Source organism: Urocitellus parryii, chromosome 12 (genome assembly GCF_045843805.1).
Source record: "Urocitellus parryii isolate mUroPar1 chromosome 12, mUroPar1.hap1, whole genome shotgun sequence".
NCBI lineage: Eukaryota > Metazoa > Chordata > Mammalia > Rodentia > Sciuridae > Urocitellus > Urocitellus parryii.
In genome coordinates this window covers 62,776,433-62,789,685 of record NC_135542.1, presented here as the reverse complement: position 1 = coordinate 62,789,685, position 13,253 = coordinate 62,776,433, and the positions used below count along the sequence as shown (strand labels likewise).

At 39.2% G+C, this 13,253-nt stretch overlaps 1 protein-coding gene across 2 annotated transcripts in view; it reads left to right on the top strand.

Moving 5' to 3' along the window:
• The window catches only part of Slc8a1 (solute carrier family 8 member A1), a 295,606-nt gene that overhangs the window by 270,315 nt on the left and 12,038 nt on the right, over window positions 1-13,253 (top strand). For both annotated transcript variants that reach the window (XM_077791750.1, XM_077791749.1), the window contains one exon: window positions 970-1,245. In XM_077791750.1, coding sequence (XP_077647876.1) covers window positions 970-1,245 — 276 coding nt within the window. The remainder of the gene's footprint in view (window positions 1-969; window positions 1,246-13,253) is intronic.

The window sequence follows — 13,253 nt, the reverse complement described above, 5'->3', positions numbered from 1 at the left end:
CACTAGAAGCACAAAGATAAATGAAGAGTTCACAGTCAACTGGAGAAGAGGGGAAAGTAAATGGGTACAATTTAGAGAAAACAGCAGTTGTCAAACTGCAGAACATATCAGAATCATGTGGAGTGCTTATTCAAGGCCAGGTTTCTTATTACACACTCCCCCAAGTTTCTGATTCAGTGGGGCTGAGGACTGTCATTTCTAATAAGCACCCAAGGGCTTCTGATGCAGCTAGCTTAGGGAGCACATTTTGAGAATCACTGACCAAGAGTCCAAAGTGTTGGGAGCTATGGACACTCTGAGAAAGTGTGTCCAGCCCTGGTTAGGGTGGGGGAGATCTGAGAGAGCATCATGGAAATGAATATTAAGGAACAAGGGGGAAGGAGAAGGAAGGAGGGACTGAACACATTTAGTTCTAAAGGGTGAAAGAGGGAGAAAGTGCATACGGTTTGAAAACAATGCAAATAATTCCATTTATTCATGATAAAGATTGATTTTGAGGTAGTCATAGGAAATGAAGCTGGAGTGATACACAAGGGCCACCGTTGTGGGTTGAGGCCTTGTATGAATATTATCCTGATGGTAATTATATAATCATTGATTTGGAGTAGGAGAAAAGACCCTAGTAGACTCTGACCACAATAACTGTCTTCAGAAGAGGCAACTCTGGGGGAAGAAATTCTTTTTTATTTCTCTGACATGACAAACCCCACAGGAAGTGATATGAGTGTGGAAAGCGTATACTAATTGCACATAAGCAGACCCAGATGGGGGTAAGTTTTTGCCATTGACCAACCAGCACAATAAGGAGGCATTTGAGTGCCATGATAATTAATGGTTCATCGTCCCTTAGAAAACCCTAAGCCTCACCCAACTCTGATGGTCAGTTATCTCTTGGAGGGGAGGGATGACAGGTTAGGAAGAAGGAAGACCTGGGTCGTAATAAAATGTGCTTCATTCCTTTCTCTCCAGGGGAAGATGATGACGACGATGAATGTGGGGAGGAGAAGCTGCCCTCCTGTTTTGATTACGTGATGCACTTTCTGACTGTGTTCTGGAAGGTCCTGTTTGCCTTCGTCCCTCCTACGGAATACTGGAATGGCTGGGCATGCTTCATTGTCTCCATTCTCATGATTGGCCTACTGACAGCTTTCATTGGAGATCTGGCTTCCCACTTTGGTTGCACCATTGGCCTGAAAGATTCCGTGACTGCCGTCGTGTTTGTTGCACTTGGAACTTCAGTGCCAGGTACAGAATGCCTTCTATCTAATTCCCCCCAAAGCGGAAGCTCATTTGCCTTCTTGATCCCTTTTTTCCTACCATTTCAAGGACTGTGATAATGAATCAGGCCTGTGAAGGATGAGAGACCAGAGATAAATAAGTCTGTTGCCAAATAATGTGCTGTCAAATAATGGCCCTTCTCAAGGTTATAAAGCTGGTCAGTGTCATTGTGCTGACAGGCATGCATTCCCAAAGGGCCTCCACGGCCTGCATAGGGAGAGCCCATCAGTTTGATGGATAGATGTTCAGATCAGCTTCCCTTTAGAGTGAATGCTTTCAAAAGCACAAAACAAAATACCAAATCATCTTCAAGAACAAAATATCTGTCTTTTATATTGAAAAAGGTTTGGATTATTTCCATGAAACTGTAGGTTTAGGTAACTAAGATACTTAATAGATACTTGATAAACTATTCTTTTGATCTAAGTATTAGTGAGAGTAAATAGGAAATAGACATTGATCAGGATAGAGAGAAGTATTTTTGACAAAAGTGAGCAGACCAAGTGCACATTTTGAAGACAGCCTTCATGCATCCCTTATAAATTGAATTTCTCTTCCAAGCTGCAACTATAGCTCATTACGTTGACTCAGAATTCTGAGTAAAGCATCATCATACCAAATATTAATAGCACTATTTTTTAAAATTTTGATGAGCCTCAGAATTACCTGGGAACTTGTTGAAAAATGCATAAGTTGGAGACCCATAATTGATGGTTTAGGGGTAAATAATGGAAGGTTTAGGGGTAAAGTCCAGAAATGTGTATTTTAAACTCACCAATGACTCTGTGGTATATCACAGCTTATTGTAATTGAAATTCTAGGCCTGTTCCCTAGCATTAGTTGCATCTTGACAGACATAGAGACTTAACTCTGAGCATATAAGGCACACATTCTCTGCCCAGTAGCACACCAAGGGCACAATTAGAGTAGACTTGGAAAAAGACAGGACAGGAAGAAAATCTAGCTCAGCTAATGAAGCCAATCACTCTATTTTCCACAAATATCACAGTCTTGATCAAGTTGCTATGATTGCTAGTAGTTAGTCATAGTTGGCAATCTTGGTTTGGGGGTTTAGAACGAAAACAAGTACAATTTATGTCATGTACAGTCAGGTATCGTGGTATACATGCTCCATCGTTGACCCAAATGTTATTTTATGGTGTATGACTGTATTTCATTGGAATTCACCAGTTGCAGTTCTCCGTGGATATTTATCATCTCAGTTACTATGGAAAAGTGACTTAACTTCTCCGAGCTTCAGTTTCTGCATTTGTAAAATAGGGACAACCATACTTACCATTCAGAATTGTGGTAAGATTGGAGAAAATATTAGGATATAAATTTTCCATCTAGTCAAGCATCAATAGAATTCTCATAAATAATTCAATATAATTGTGGCTCTTAAGATCGTTGTTTATGTTGAATAATTTAAGATGATCTGACCAGTATAAATCCATAGTTACCTTGAATAACTCTGAGTAACCATGGAAGTCTTCAGACTTAACACTGGTCAGACACGATATATGGTAGTATTTTCCAACAGCCTGACCACTTAGGGGGTCCTGATTAAAAGGACCCACATAGTTTTGGTGTCCAGCCCAATTAATGGATGAGGCAAAGGATGTAGAAAGAATTCTCACTCTTCCTTTAGTGAGCAGGGTTACTCAACCTTCCAGACAACTCGTTTTTGTTGTTGTTGTTGTTGTTGTTTTTTGGTACCAGGGATTTAACTTAGGGGCACTCAAACACTGAGCCACATCCCAGCCCTATTGTGTATTTTATTTAGAGACAGGGTCTCACTGAGTTGCTTAGCACCTACCTCACTTTTTCTGAGGCTGGCTTTGAACTCTCCATCCTCCCACCTCAGCCACTGCACCCAACTCCTAGACAACTCTTGATCCTTGCAGGAGGGCAGACTTTTTCAATCTCATTTATGCTCAAACAGTTGTGCATCTGATGTGTACTTTGAATATTTCTCCAAAACTTACCATAAGTTAACCAAGCAGGAGGAAATCTTAAAATATTAACAATCTTATATTGTTATATTTAGAGAATATATTCAACTAAAGAAGCTAAACATCACGGTTGCCATTGCTTCTGGGGTTAGTATAAGGAAATATGTTTGGGAGTCTACTTTTCCTAGGACTTAAGTCACTGCATCAAATGGTGCCCAAGGTAGCACACACTGATGGCCTGGGTTTATAATGCTGGAGGAGTATATGTGGAAATTGGGATAACAAAGACAGAATTAGGTCTCTTGTGACAATTGTCCAAAATCAGTCTTTTTTTTTTTTTCTGAAAAGGCAGCAGCAGTTCATTCTACCAAATGCATTTCTTTTAAAAAGGATAAAAATGCTTTTCCTACATCAAATCTTTGTTCCTAATGTGTCTTGTAATTCACCAATTCCTCATATCCAACACCTCAAAACTGATTCCTTTTTCTATATGCCAATTTTCCAAAAAGTCTCCAGAAAAATATGGCAGCTGCATGTAAAATTCACATTTTTGCTGTAACATGAAATGTGAGATTAGAGCAGAGCTTAATGTGTAGAGGAGTCAGTCACCTGTTCTGCCACTGAAAGCCAATGCAGAACCCAGGTAGAGACATCAGAAGGGAAGAAACTCTATTTGGGGAGAATACCACAGAATCATTAGTTGTTGAAATGACTTCTCTACACTGCCATAAATGTTTCCCATTGGGACATAGATTTCTTTGCTCTGTTATGGGGATAACTTCTATAATTTGCTACAGTATTAACTATGCGGCATGCTCCCTAAGCAATATATTCATGGATAATCTCAGATAATCAAATCTATATAAATAGTCATTTTCTCCCCGCAAAAGCTATGCAAATTAAAGAAGATGCTAAATGAACATAATATTTCTGACTTTATTCTTCAACCCTGCTGATTCAGAGTCATGTTTATTATGTCTCCTGACTCCTAAAAATTAAAATAAAATAAAATGATAATGATGTTTCTAGATCACAAAAGTCCAGGTAGAAAAATTTAAAAAAAATAAAACTAATTCTCTCCACTTACATTCTTCCATTAATCAACATTGCTCTAGATGCCCAGTTTTCTTTTTTTCTAGGATGGTATCTTGGCACTTTTCCCAAAGTAGAAAGGCTTCTGCTTTGTGTCTATTGAACTGCTGTTCCTCTGGAGGTGAGAATCTTGAATTCTTAGATATGGTGGTCAGATGGGCATTGAAAACTTTACCATGCCAGTCCTCCCTCCGCAGGGCAGCATTAACTATCCTTATCTTGTTAAAAATATATTTTACCATGTTGTTCAAAGGAAAAAGCTTGTGGCTTTTCAGGTGAGAGAGCTTTAGCTTGTGGCTTCTCAGGTGAGAGAGCTTTAGCCTGTGGCTTTTCAGGTGAAAGAGCTTCTGCCTCATATCGCCTGGGAGCCAATGCTCATTAAAATTTACTGGCAAGGGGGTCTCACAAAGGTCCTCACTCATCCTAACCCTTAGTATGTCTACAAAGCTCAAAGACCTGCACCTGTCAGTAGAGGAAGGCTCTCCTTTTTCTGAATCACAGTTCTGCAGGCCTCCTGTCTGGAGGAGGAGACTTCTGGAACACACTCTCCACCTTGAACTGTTAAAGTGAGCCAGAGCCTGGTCTCTAGGCCTCTTTTCTTCTTCATCCATGCTAGCTACCTGGACATGGTCTTCATAATTTAAATGCCATCCATATGGGCATTAATGATTGCTAAATACTATCCCCACCCTCCACTTTTCCCTGAGCTAGATTTATATGTCAACTTCTTTCAATGTATCCATGCTGAAAGTGTAATTTGTAGCTCAGAATCACTACATCAAAAACACAAGTGTTGATTTCTTCTGCTCAACAGCCTTATCCTTCAACCAAATCTGTTCTTTCCAGATCTTGCCTTCCTCAGAAAAGCAGTATCACCATCTGCCCAGAAGTCCTTGATTCCTTTTATCATCCTCCCCAGTCAATTCATCTTTAAGTCCTTCAGGCCTTTCCTCTAAAATGTGAGTTGATCAGGCCCCTTAGCGCTCTCTCCACCTCCATCCGGGTCTACACAGCTGTTCTCTCTCACCCAGAGCTCTGCAGGAGCGTCCTTTCTCCCTGCTTCTGCTGGAGGTCATCCTGAGATATTAATCAGATCACAATATTGCTTACAATCTTCCAGTGGCTTCTTGTTTCACTTAGGATGAACCAGAATCAACATTGACCTACAAAGACTGATGTGGTCCCTCCCTGACATTCTCCTCCTTGCCTAGCGTTCTTTGGGTTAACCAGAATTTTTTTTATTTTCCACATATCCACTTCATTCCTTTCAGTGTTGCATGTCCAACTAAAGGGGTCTTTCATTGGCACAAGACTGTATCCCTGTCTTCAGTTGTATCTCATCTTAAATACCTTCCAAGAAGCCTTTCCTAACCTCCCAATGGAAAGCAGCCAACCAGTTCTTCTTATATTTCATCCTATTTTCTATACAGTATTTGTTACTTTATTTTTTTAGTTTATTTTTTCATGCTATTGTCTAGCTCTCTGCACTAAATGGTTAGCTTCATATTATTGCCTTCTCTCCCTCTCTCCCTCATTCTCTCTCTCTCTCTCTCTCTCTCTCTCTATATATATATATATATATATATATACACACATACACACACAAACACACACACACACACACATCTTCCTGGTTCCTAGGATGATGTCCACCTAACACATAAAAAAAATGTAACTGTGTGCATGTATAGTGTTTGAGCATGTGTGTGGTATATATAAGAAAATGGACAAATCAGTCATTTACACATTAGTATGAGTTGATTGAATCAGATTACTTTCTTCCTAACACCTTGTATAAGTAGCTAAGAATCAGATATAAATATTGAGGGAGGTAAACAGTGGATATTTGTATAGTGTGTCTTATTCTTGAGGAATAGGACATATCTGAGGGTTATTGCCATAGGAAGAGGTAAAATTCAACTTTAGAGCATGGAGAACCTCAGGACAGAAGCACTTTTTCTCTTTCATAATTTTGGCTCTGGTGGGAACTGTGATGAGCAGCAAGGTAGTTTTGTGTATTCTTGGTTCTTTATTCTCCTGTGATCCCTGCTTCTAGAGCCACCACTCAGGCCATTACTTCTAAAACTCCAGGAATCCTCTGTGGAGTGCTAAACAGACATGTTGCTGTCACCTGACATGGGTCCACAACTGTGTCAGAGCACATTGTTTCTATGGAAAAGCTGGCTCACAATTCAAGGGAAAAAAAAATAAAAGAAGGAATATTTGGAACACAGCCTTTTAAAAATGAGAGACGAACTAAAACTTGGTTATATCAGGCCAAGATATTCCAGTTTATATATCAATTCCAGATATCTTAGTTTCCTATTGCATTCATGTAGAATTAAGCATTTGTCTTTATTACAGGGAAAACATAAATGTTGATGCATTGGGTATATTTTGCTTCCCGGATGTCTTGTCTTGGTCTTTGTACCTCATGGCTGGGTCTGTCTGATGCTTCCCTACTGCCCCCTGGAGCTTACCAGATGCTCACTACAGGGCCAGAAAAGTTAAAAAATTGAGTGTTGAGTATTCCAGGCTGTCCCCTTAGCCCCTGGCATTGTCGATTTTCTATTTCCTTCCAATGTTTTGAATGTCCCTTTATCTTTTGAAATCTGTCATGTAGGAATTTTTTCCCTCTGGAGATTTTAAGGCATGAAAGGAAAGGAAACAAACGAATCTAGAGTTGTTGTGCTTTTTTTTCCCCATTTTTTAAATTGATCCTTGGGGGGCAAAAACACAATTGGGGAAAATTTTACATTATTTTTAAATTATATCATGTGCCCTGATTTCTAAACACCACAGGAAGAATTTGATGTAAAGCTGGTTCTGCTGGCCATTCACTGTGTTCTCTTAGTGTCATGCTGTGCTGCCTGCTCCAAGGGAGTTCAGTGAAAAGAGCTTTAGAACTGAATTCAAGGACCTGGACTCCTAACCTTTATTCACTGTGTGACTATAATTGATTTCTTGGCTCTGAGCCTCAGTTTCTTTGCCTGTAAAATAGGCATGGTACAGACAATTCAAACAGAATTGACGAATTAAGTAACTTTGTGGATCTCAGAGCACTTTGTGGACTGAAAATTTGTATACAACGCAGGACATAATTATCTCATTATTTACACTGAGGTCAACTCTAAACAATGTCAAAAGAAATGGGAAACCATCAGAAAAGGAGGATAAATAGGAAAAGTTTTATGAGCAAGGAAGGAAATTTTCTTTTAATTAATCATAAAGCTCCCGTGGGCAGTAGACATAAATGCTGTGTTTACATTATATATTATCTTATTTAGATTATGTCATTAAGTGATATGAAGCTATTTAGCCACCTCCCAAACATTCCTCATTTATTTACTAGTATATTTTTTGTCTCTGAGACCAAAAATGAAATTTATCTACTTGTTTGACGCTGTGCTAGAAAACGTTATATTTTGTACAAAAATTATGAACTATTAATGGTTTAGATTTTTCAGTTTTTAATCTCCTGACTTCTAAAAATTCCCCAAACTAAGATACTATAAAATACATTCATATAGCAAGCATTTTACTCTGTATTCTGTTGCTTTCTTTCTCAGAAGACCCTAAAATAACTTGTGTGGTTGTGAAGGTTATAAAATGAAGTCTCAAGGAGGCACCATACTCTGAATGACACTCCTGGAGATGTATCAGGTACCACATCTATGGATGTAGACAGTGACAGCCCTGTCTAAAGGCTACCCTGTAGCTTCTAGAGAGTGTGCACCAGGATCTTCTTGCTATGTGAGGAAGTTCAGGTTCATATAGAATAAATGATCTGTTCACATTTAGTCCAAGTTTATATGGATGGTAATTTCTGGGACCAGTATTATCTCTCATATTTTATAATCTGGTACTTAGCCACTGTATCAAGCCACCGTTATGCTTGACCTTATCTTAAGAGATTCCTTATCAAGGAGTTGTCTGGAGGTAAAAATGCTCTTTCCAAATACCTTACTTTTTTTGAAATTATTCATTTCTCTTTTACCTCAATTTTAGTATTTTCCACATTTAAAGCATATGACACTGGAGTGACAGTGAGCTCAGGCACTGTTATTATTCCTGTTGGCATCAAAAACAACTAGTAAACATCATGCTTCAAAACTGTCATAAATTAATAAAGGTCTGCTTCTGTAACTACAAATTTATCATTTAAAATGTAAAAAAATGTACACATTGAAATTCTTTTAAAGATGTTCAGCTCTGATATAGCTGGCAAAAAAAAAAACAGAATAAAAGACAATCCTCATCCACACAACCATGTGCAAAAGGCTGTGAATACAGAGGGAAATTGGCCACTCCAAGGATAGACCAAGCTGCAGGTGGTACTGTCCAGGTCCTGCGTGGGTGGGGCCCAGGAAGGGCTTATTGGGGAGCCTCTCTCAGCAGTCACATTCTGCAAAGGCTCACTGGCCGACTTTGGAAATCAAGTTCCAGTGCTCTGGTCTCTGAGAAGTAGGAGATTAGAAGTGGAAGCACTGGAGATCACTGCCCAAGGGCTCATTACTAAACACAGTCTACCTGTTACCTAACCACAGAGATGGAGTCAGAAGGGAACACCACAGCAACCCAGTGGAAACAAACACTCTTCCCAGTGGGAAGTGACACCCAGCTACTCTGGATTTGCAGTCATCTAAACTCCCTTGAAGAACAGCAGGGAATCACATTGACTCAATTATTTCCTCCCATCCCATCCCACTTCACATAGATATGGTGTTGCCAGTGCAAGGCTCACAGGTAGATTGATTTGTTAGTAACAGCCTCAGCCTCAGAAAAAAAAATGCACAAAGTTGTCTTTTAGTGCAGTTTTCATAAATACTCACCAAGGGGATATAAAAGAACATGAACTTTAGAGGCAGATAGACAGGCCTTCAAACCAACCCTTTCCCCCTCCACTTTCTAGATGTATGACACACTCCAGAGACAAATTGCTTAACTCCTTTAAGCCTTAGTTTCTTAACCTGAATCATGGAACATGAAAATCTGTCCCACAGTTACAGTGAGGATTACATGATAGCCCACTTATAATGCACCCAGCAAAGGGTCAAGCCTACGGTAGACACCCAAGGAATGTTAGATCTCTTTCCCCTTCTATTTCAATGTATTCCTGAATGGGGTTTAGGCCTCCTAGGGCATTTAGTTTAAGTATATCACAGCCATTGAAAATGAACAATCATTTAAATTCTCAGCCTGTCTTTATTGTTTTTCTACTCTAAGGATTCTGGTGAGGTAGACATTCCCAATACATTTTCAGTTCTTGTGAAGGCACTGACTCTTCATGTGGTTTATCCTCTGAACACTTGCATTTCAAGTCAGATTGCCAGTGTTCCAGAAGCAGCATCACCATAGTGTGTACACATATTTAATTAGATAATTAACATTTCACATCAACGGAAATGGAAGCGCAAATAGAATTACTTTCCCCTGAGCCAAAATTTCCTGATGGCTATGGTGTGATTCCCCCGAGAAGATCCTAAAGAGCAGTTATATTTTGTTTTCAGAAAATAAGCAGGTAATTTCGTTACTATTAAGAAAGGTCAGGACTGCTGAAAATGGACCCTGATATCTGTAGCTGGGCCAGAGGCAAAGCCATCCAGGGACACTGCAAGAGGCAGCAGGGTCAGCCTAGTCACTCAGATGGCTTTCCACCAGACCTTATCTTAAGAGGTTCCTTATCAAGGAGTTGTCTGGAGGTAAAAATGCTCTTTCCTCTCCAGTACACTTACCCAAGAGTAGGTGATGTCACCAGAGATCAAGGAAACCAACAAGAGCAACCATTAACAAGGAGAGAGCGAAGCAAAAGAAAGCCAGACACCAGGTTGCATAAGATTTGCTCAGTAAATAGATGATTACATTCCTTGATTTATTTTCTCAAAGGGCAGTACCGCACAGGCACCTAACACTGAGTAAAAGGCTGGAGTGTGAGGAGGATAATAACAGTGATGTCATCTGCCAAGAGGTGGTCTAGGGAGCCAGGATATTCAGCATGTGTCATGCCCAGTCTGAAGCCTTGCAGAGTCTTTAGATTAATGCCCCAATCCCACACTGGCCAATTCCACTCAATCCCATAATAGTCACAGGATAAGAAAAAGGGGCTAAAAATATCTTATTCTATCTGGGACTTCTCAGTTACTCTAGGACAGCCAAACAAGGACACTTGGCAGAACCATAATGTTGTACACATGAATGTATGTGTGCATACGTGTGTGTGTGTGTGTATGTGTGTGTGCTTTGTGTTTTCAGGGTTGATGTTATGCATGCATGATGTAAATGAATATAAACTTCTCCTTCTTTATAGTCTTAGATGGAATTTCAAAGGAAGAGAGCATCAAGAATAGCAAAAGTATTAGGCCTTTTTGCTCTATAGAGATTAACAAGAATAGGCCTCTAATGAATGACTTGTAAATAATATTGAGTTGGTGATTTTCATTTCTCTCTATTCACATTTGAGAATAAGGTCATGAAAAGTTTCAAGGACCACTTTTCTGCTTTAAATGCAAGCTCAATCTACATTTCTAAACAGCTTTATTGAATCATAACTTATATCCCATAAAACTAACCAATTTGAAGTAAACCATGTAGTGATTTTGAGTAAGCTCACTAAGTCATGCTGCCATTACCCTAATCCAGTTTTAGAACATTACATCACCCCCAATAAGATCCCCATGTTCATTTCAGGTAATCCCCATTTTCACCTCCAACCCCAGGCAATCACTAGTATATTTCCTGGCTCTATAGGTCTGTCTTTCCTCAATATTTCACAAGAACAAGTTTTAACATAAAAATATCATGGATTCTCTATCTGATAGTAATTGTAATTCCTCTTCATAAAACAGCAAGACTTGCTGTAGTTTCAAACTAAATTTGAAATTTACCATGATTCTTTAAAATTTTTAAATTATTTTATTTTCTTCATTACAAAATCTCTATATACAATTTGTGAACTAAAGTTGTGCAATATTTTTTTTATATTTTGCTTTAGGTATTTATGGATTTGTACATTTTAAAAAATAATCCCACTATGCTTTCTCCAACAATAATAATCTTAGCTCATATTTACAAATTTCTGGGGGAAAGAATTATACAATGGCACTGAGAATTACCAATAGGAGATATTATTAGGGTAACAACCCATTTTGATGATATATAAATGCTAAATGTCCTTACAAATCCAGTCAGTTGATCACAACACAGTTCTAAGCAAGTGACTCATAATTTCAGCTTCTCATCCATGGTCACAGAGTGTCACTGGATAGATGCTGGCTGCTGGCCCCTGATCAATGCAAATCCATCACAACCATTGCAAGAGCATGAAAAGACCTAGTCTTATCAATGGCTATTAATAAGAAGCCATGGGCATGATCTCCCCGTGCAAAGAATGACACTTGGCTGCTAAATTCAAAGAAGAAAATTTGGGCTGTAAGAAATGTACTTACTTACCACATCATGGGCTCTGTATGAGCAACAAAATAAATGTAAGCCCAATGGTATTTTTAGAAGAGAGGACAAATAAAATGCTAACTCAATTTAAAAGGCAAATCTTACATGTGGCTATAAAAGAATTTTAATATCTGTTTGGGATAGTGCATATTATAGATATGAAATCATGGTGCTTGGCATTTATACACAGTGCCAGCTGGAATGCCATCATTGCTCCTCAGCACAGGGACCCCACATTCTGCCCTCTCTCTGGAATGAAACACAAGCTATATATTACTTGTTTATACTCTGCTTCACTACAAAATAGTGTTTAAATCCACAAAAAGCCTTGCATTATTCTGCCTTTTTCAGCACATGATCCAAAAAAAAAAAAAAAAGCTAAATCTACTAGTGACCATATTTGATAATCTTCGTTTAGCTCAGCAAATGTAAATTCTGCATTTTATTTACAAAGAGAAAACAGCTTATTTTGGTTCTATTATTTACAACCACAAAATTACGTGTTGTGTTTGTTTTCTTTTCCCCCTCCTTTGGAGCCCAGGGGGCTTCTTATCCTGGTCCTTCATAAATCACATGCTATTATTAGGTTATCATAGTAAAAAATATCATGGGTTGAGACAACAAAAAGCAAGACTTATAGTTTCAAACTAAAATGATATCCAATGGGGTCTGCAAATAGGCTCAGCAGAGGACTAATTATAGCTTGTCATTCCTGAGTTATAATTGCAAAGCGACAAATAACAACAAATGTGTTAGATGGTCATGAAAATGTCCTTCTGTGAAGATTCTATACGTGTAGAGGCTTCCAATAGCTGAAACACGGCAAACCAGAATCCCCGAAATAACCCACTTCTCAAACCCACTTGTGGCTCAGATTGCTGGAGGGCAGGCAGACATCTGCCCCAGACATCTTGGAGGTACTTCCTGCCCTGCAGTCTGTCCCTCTGGAGCTCCACAGTTAGGTAGAGAAGCGCCACCTCCATAGAAGAATCTGACATCAGTAACTTCTATATTGAGTAGTCTTGTCCTGAGAGTACAGATCCTCAGCCTCTGCACCAGAGCTGAGTCGGCAGTGGAAAAGTAGTGACAAGAAATATTCGGCATAAAAAACTTCATTCTCATAGACAATTCCCACAACTAATTAGGAAGCCCCAGCAGGTCATAGAAATAATATGGCATTATTTTGGGGGTGGAGGGGGCTGGGAATTGAACTCAGGGGCACTCAACCACTGAACCACATCCCCAGCCCTATTTTGTATTTTATTTAGAGACATAGTCTCACTGAGTTGCTTATCACCTCGCTTTTGCTGAGACTGGCTTTGAACTTGTGATCCCCCCACCTCAGCTTCCAGAGCTGCTAGGATTACAGGTGTGTGCCACTGCTCCTGGCCAATATGGCATTCTTGATCATCAAATATTCAAGTATTCTTCCCTTCTGCATCAGTCATAAACACATTAGAAAAGAGATGGAAACCATAT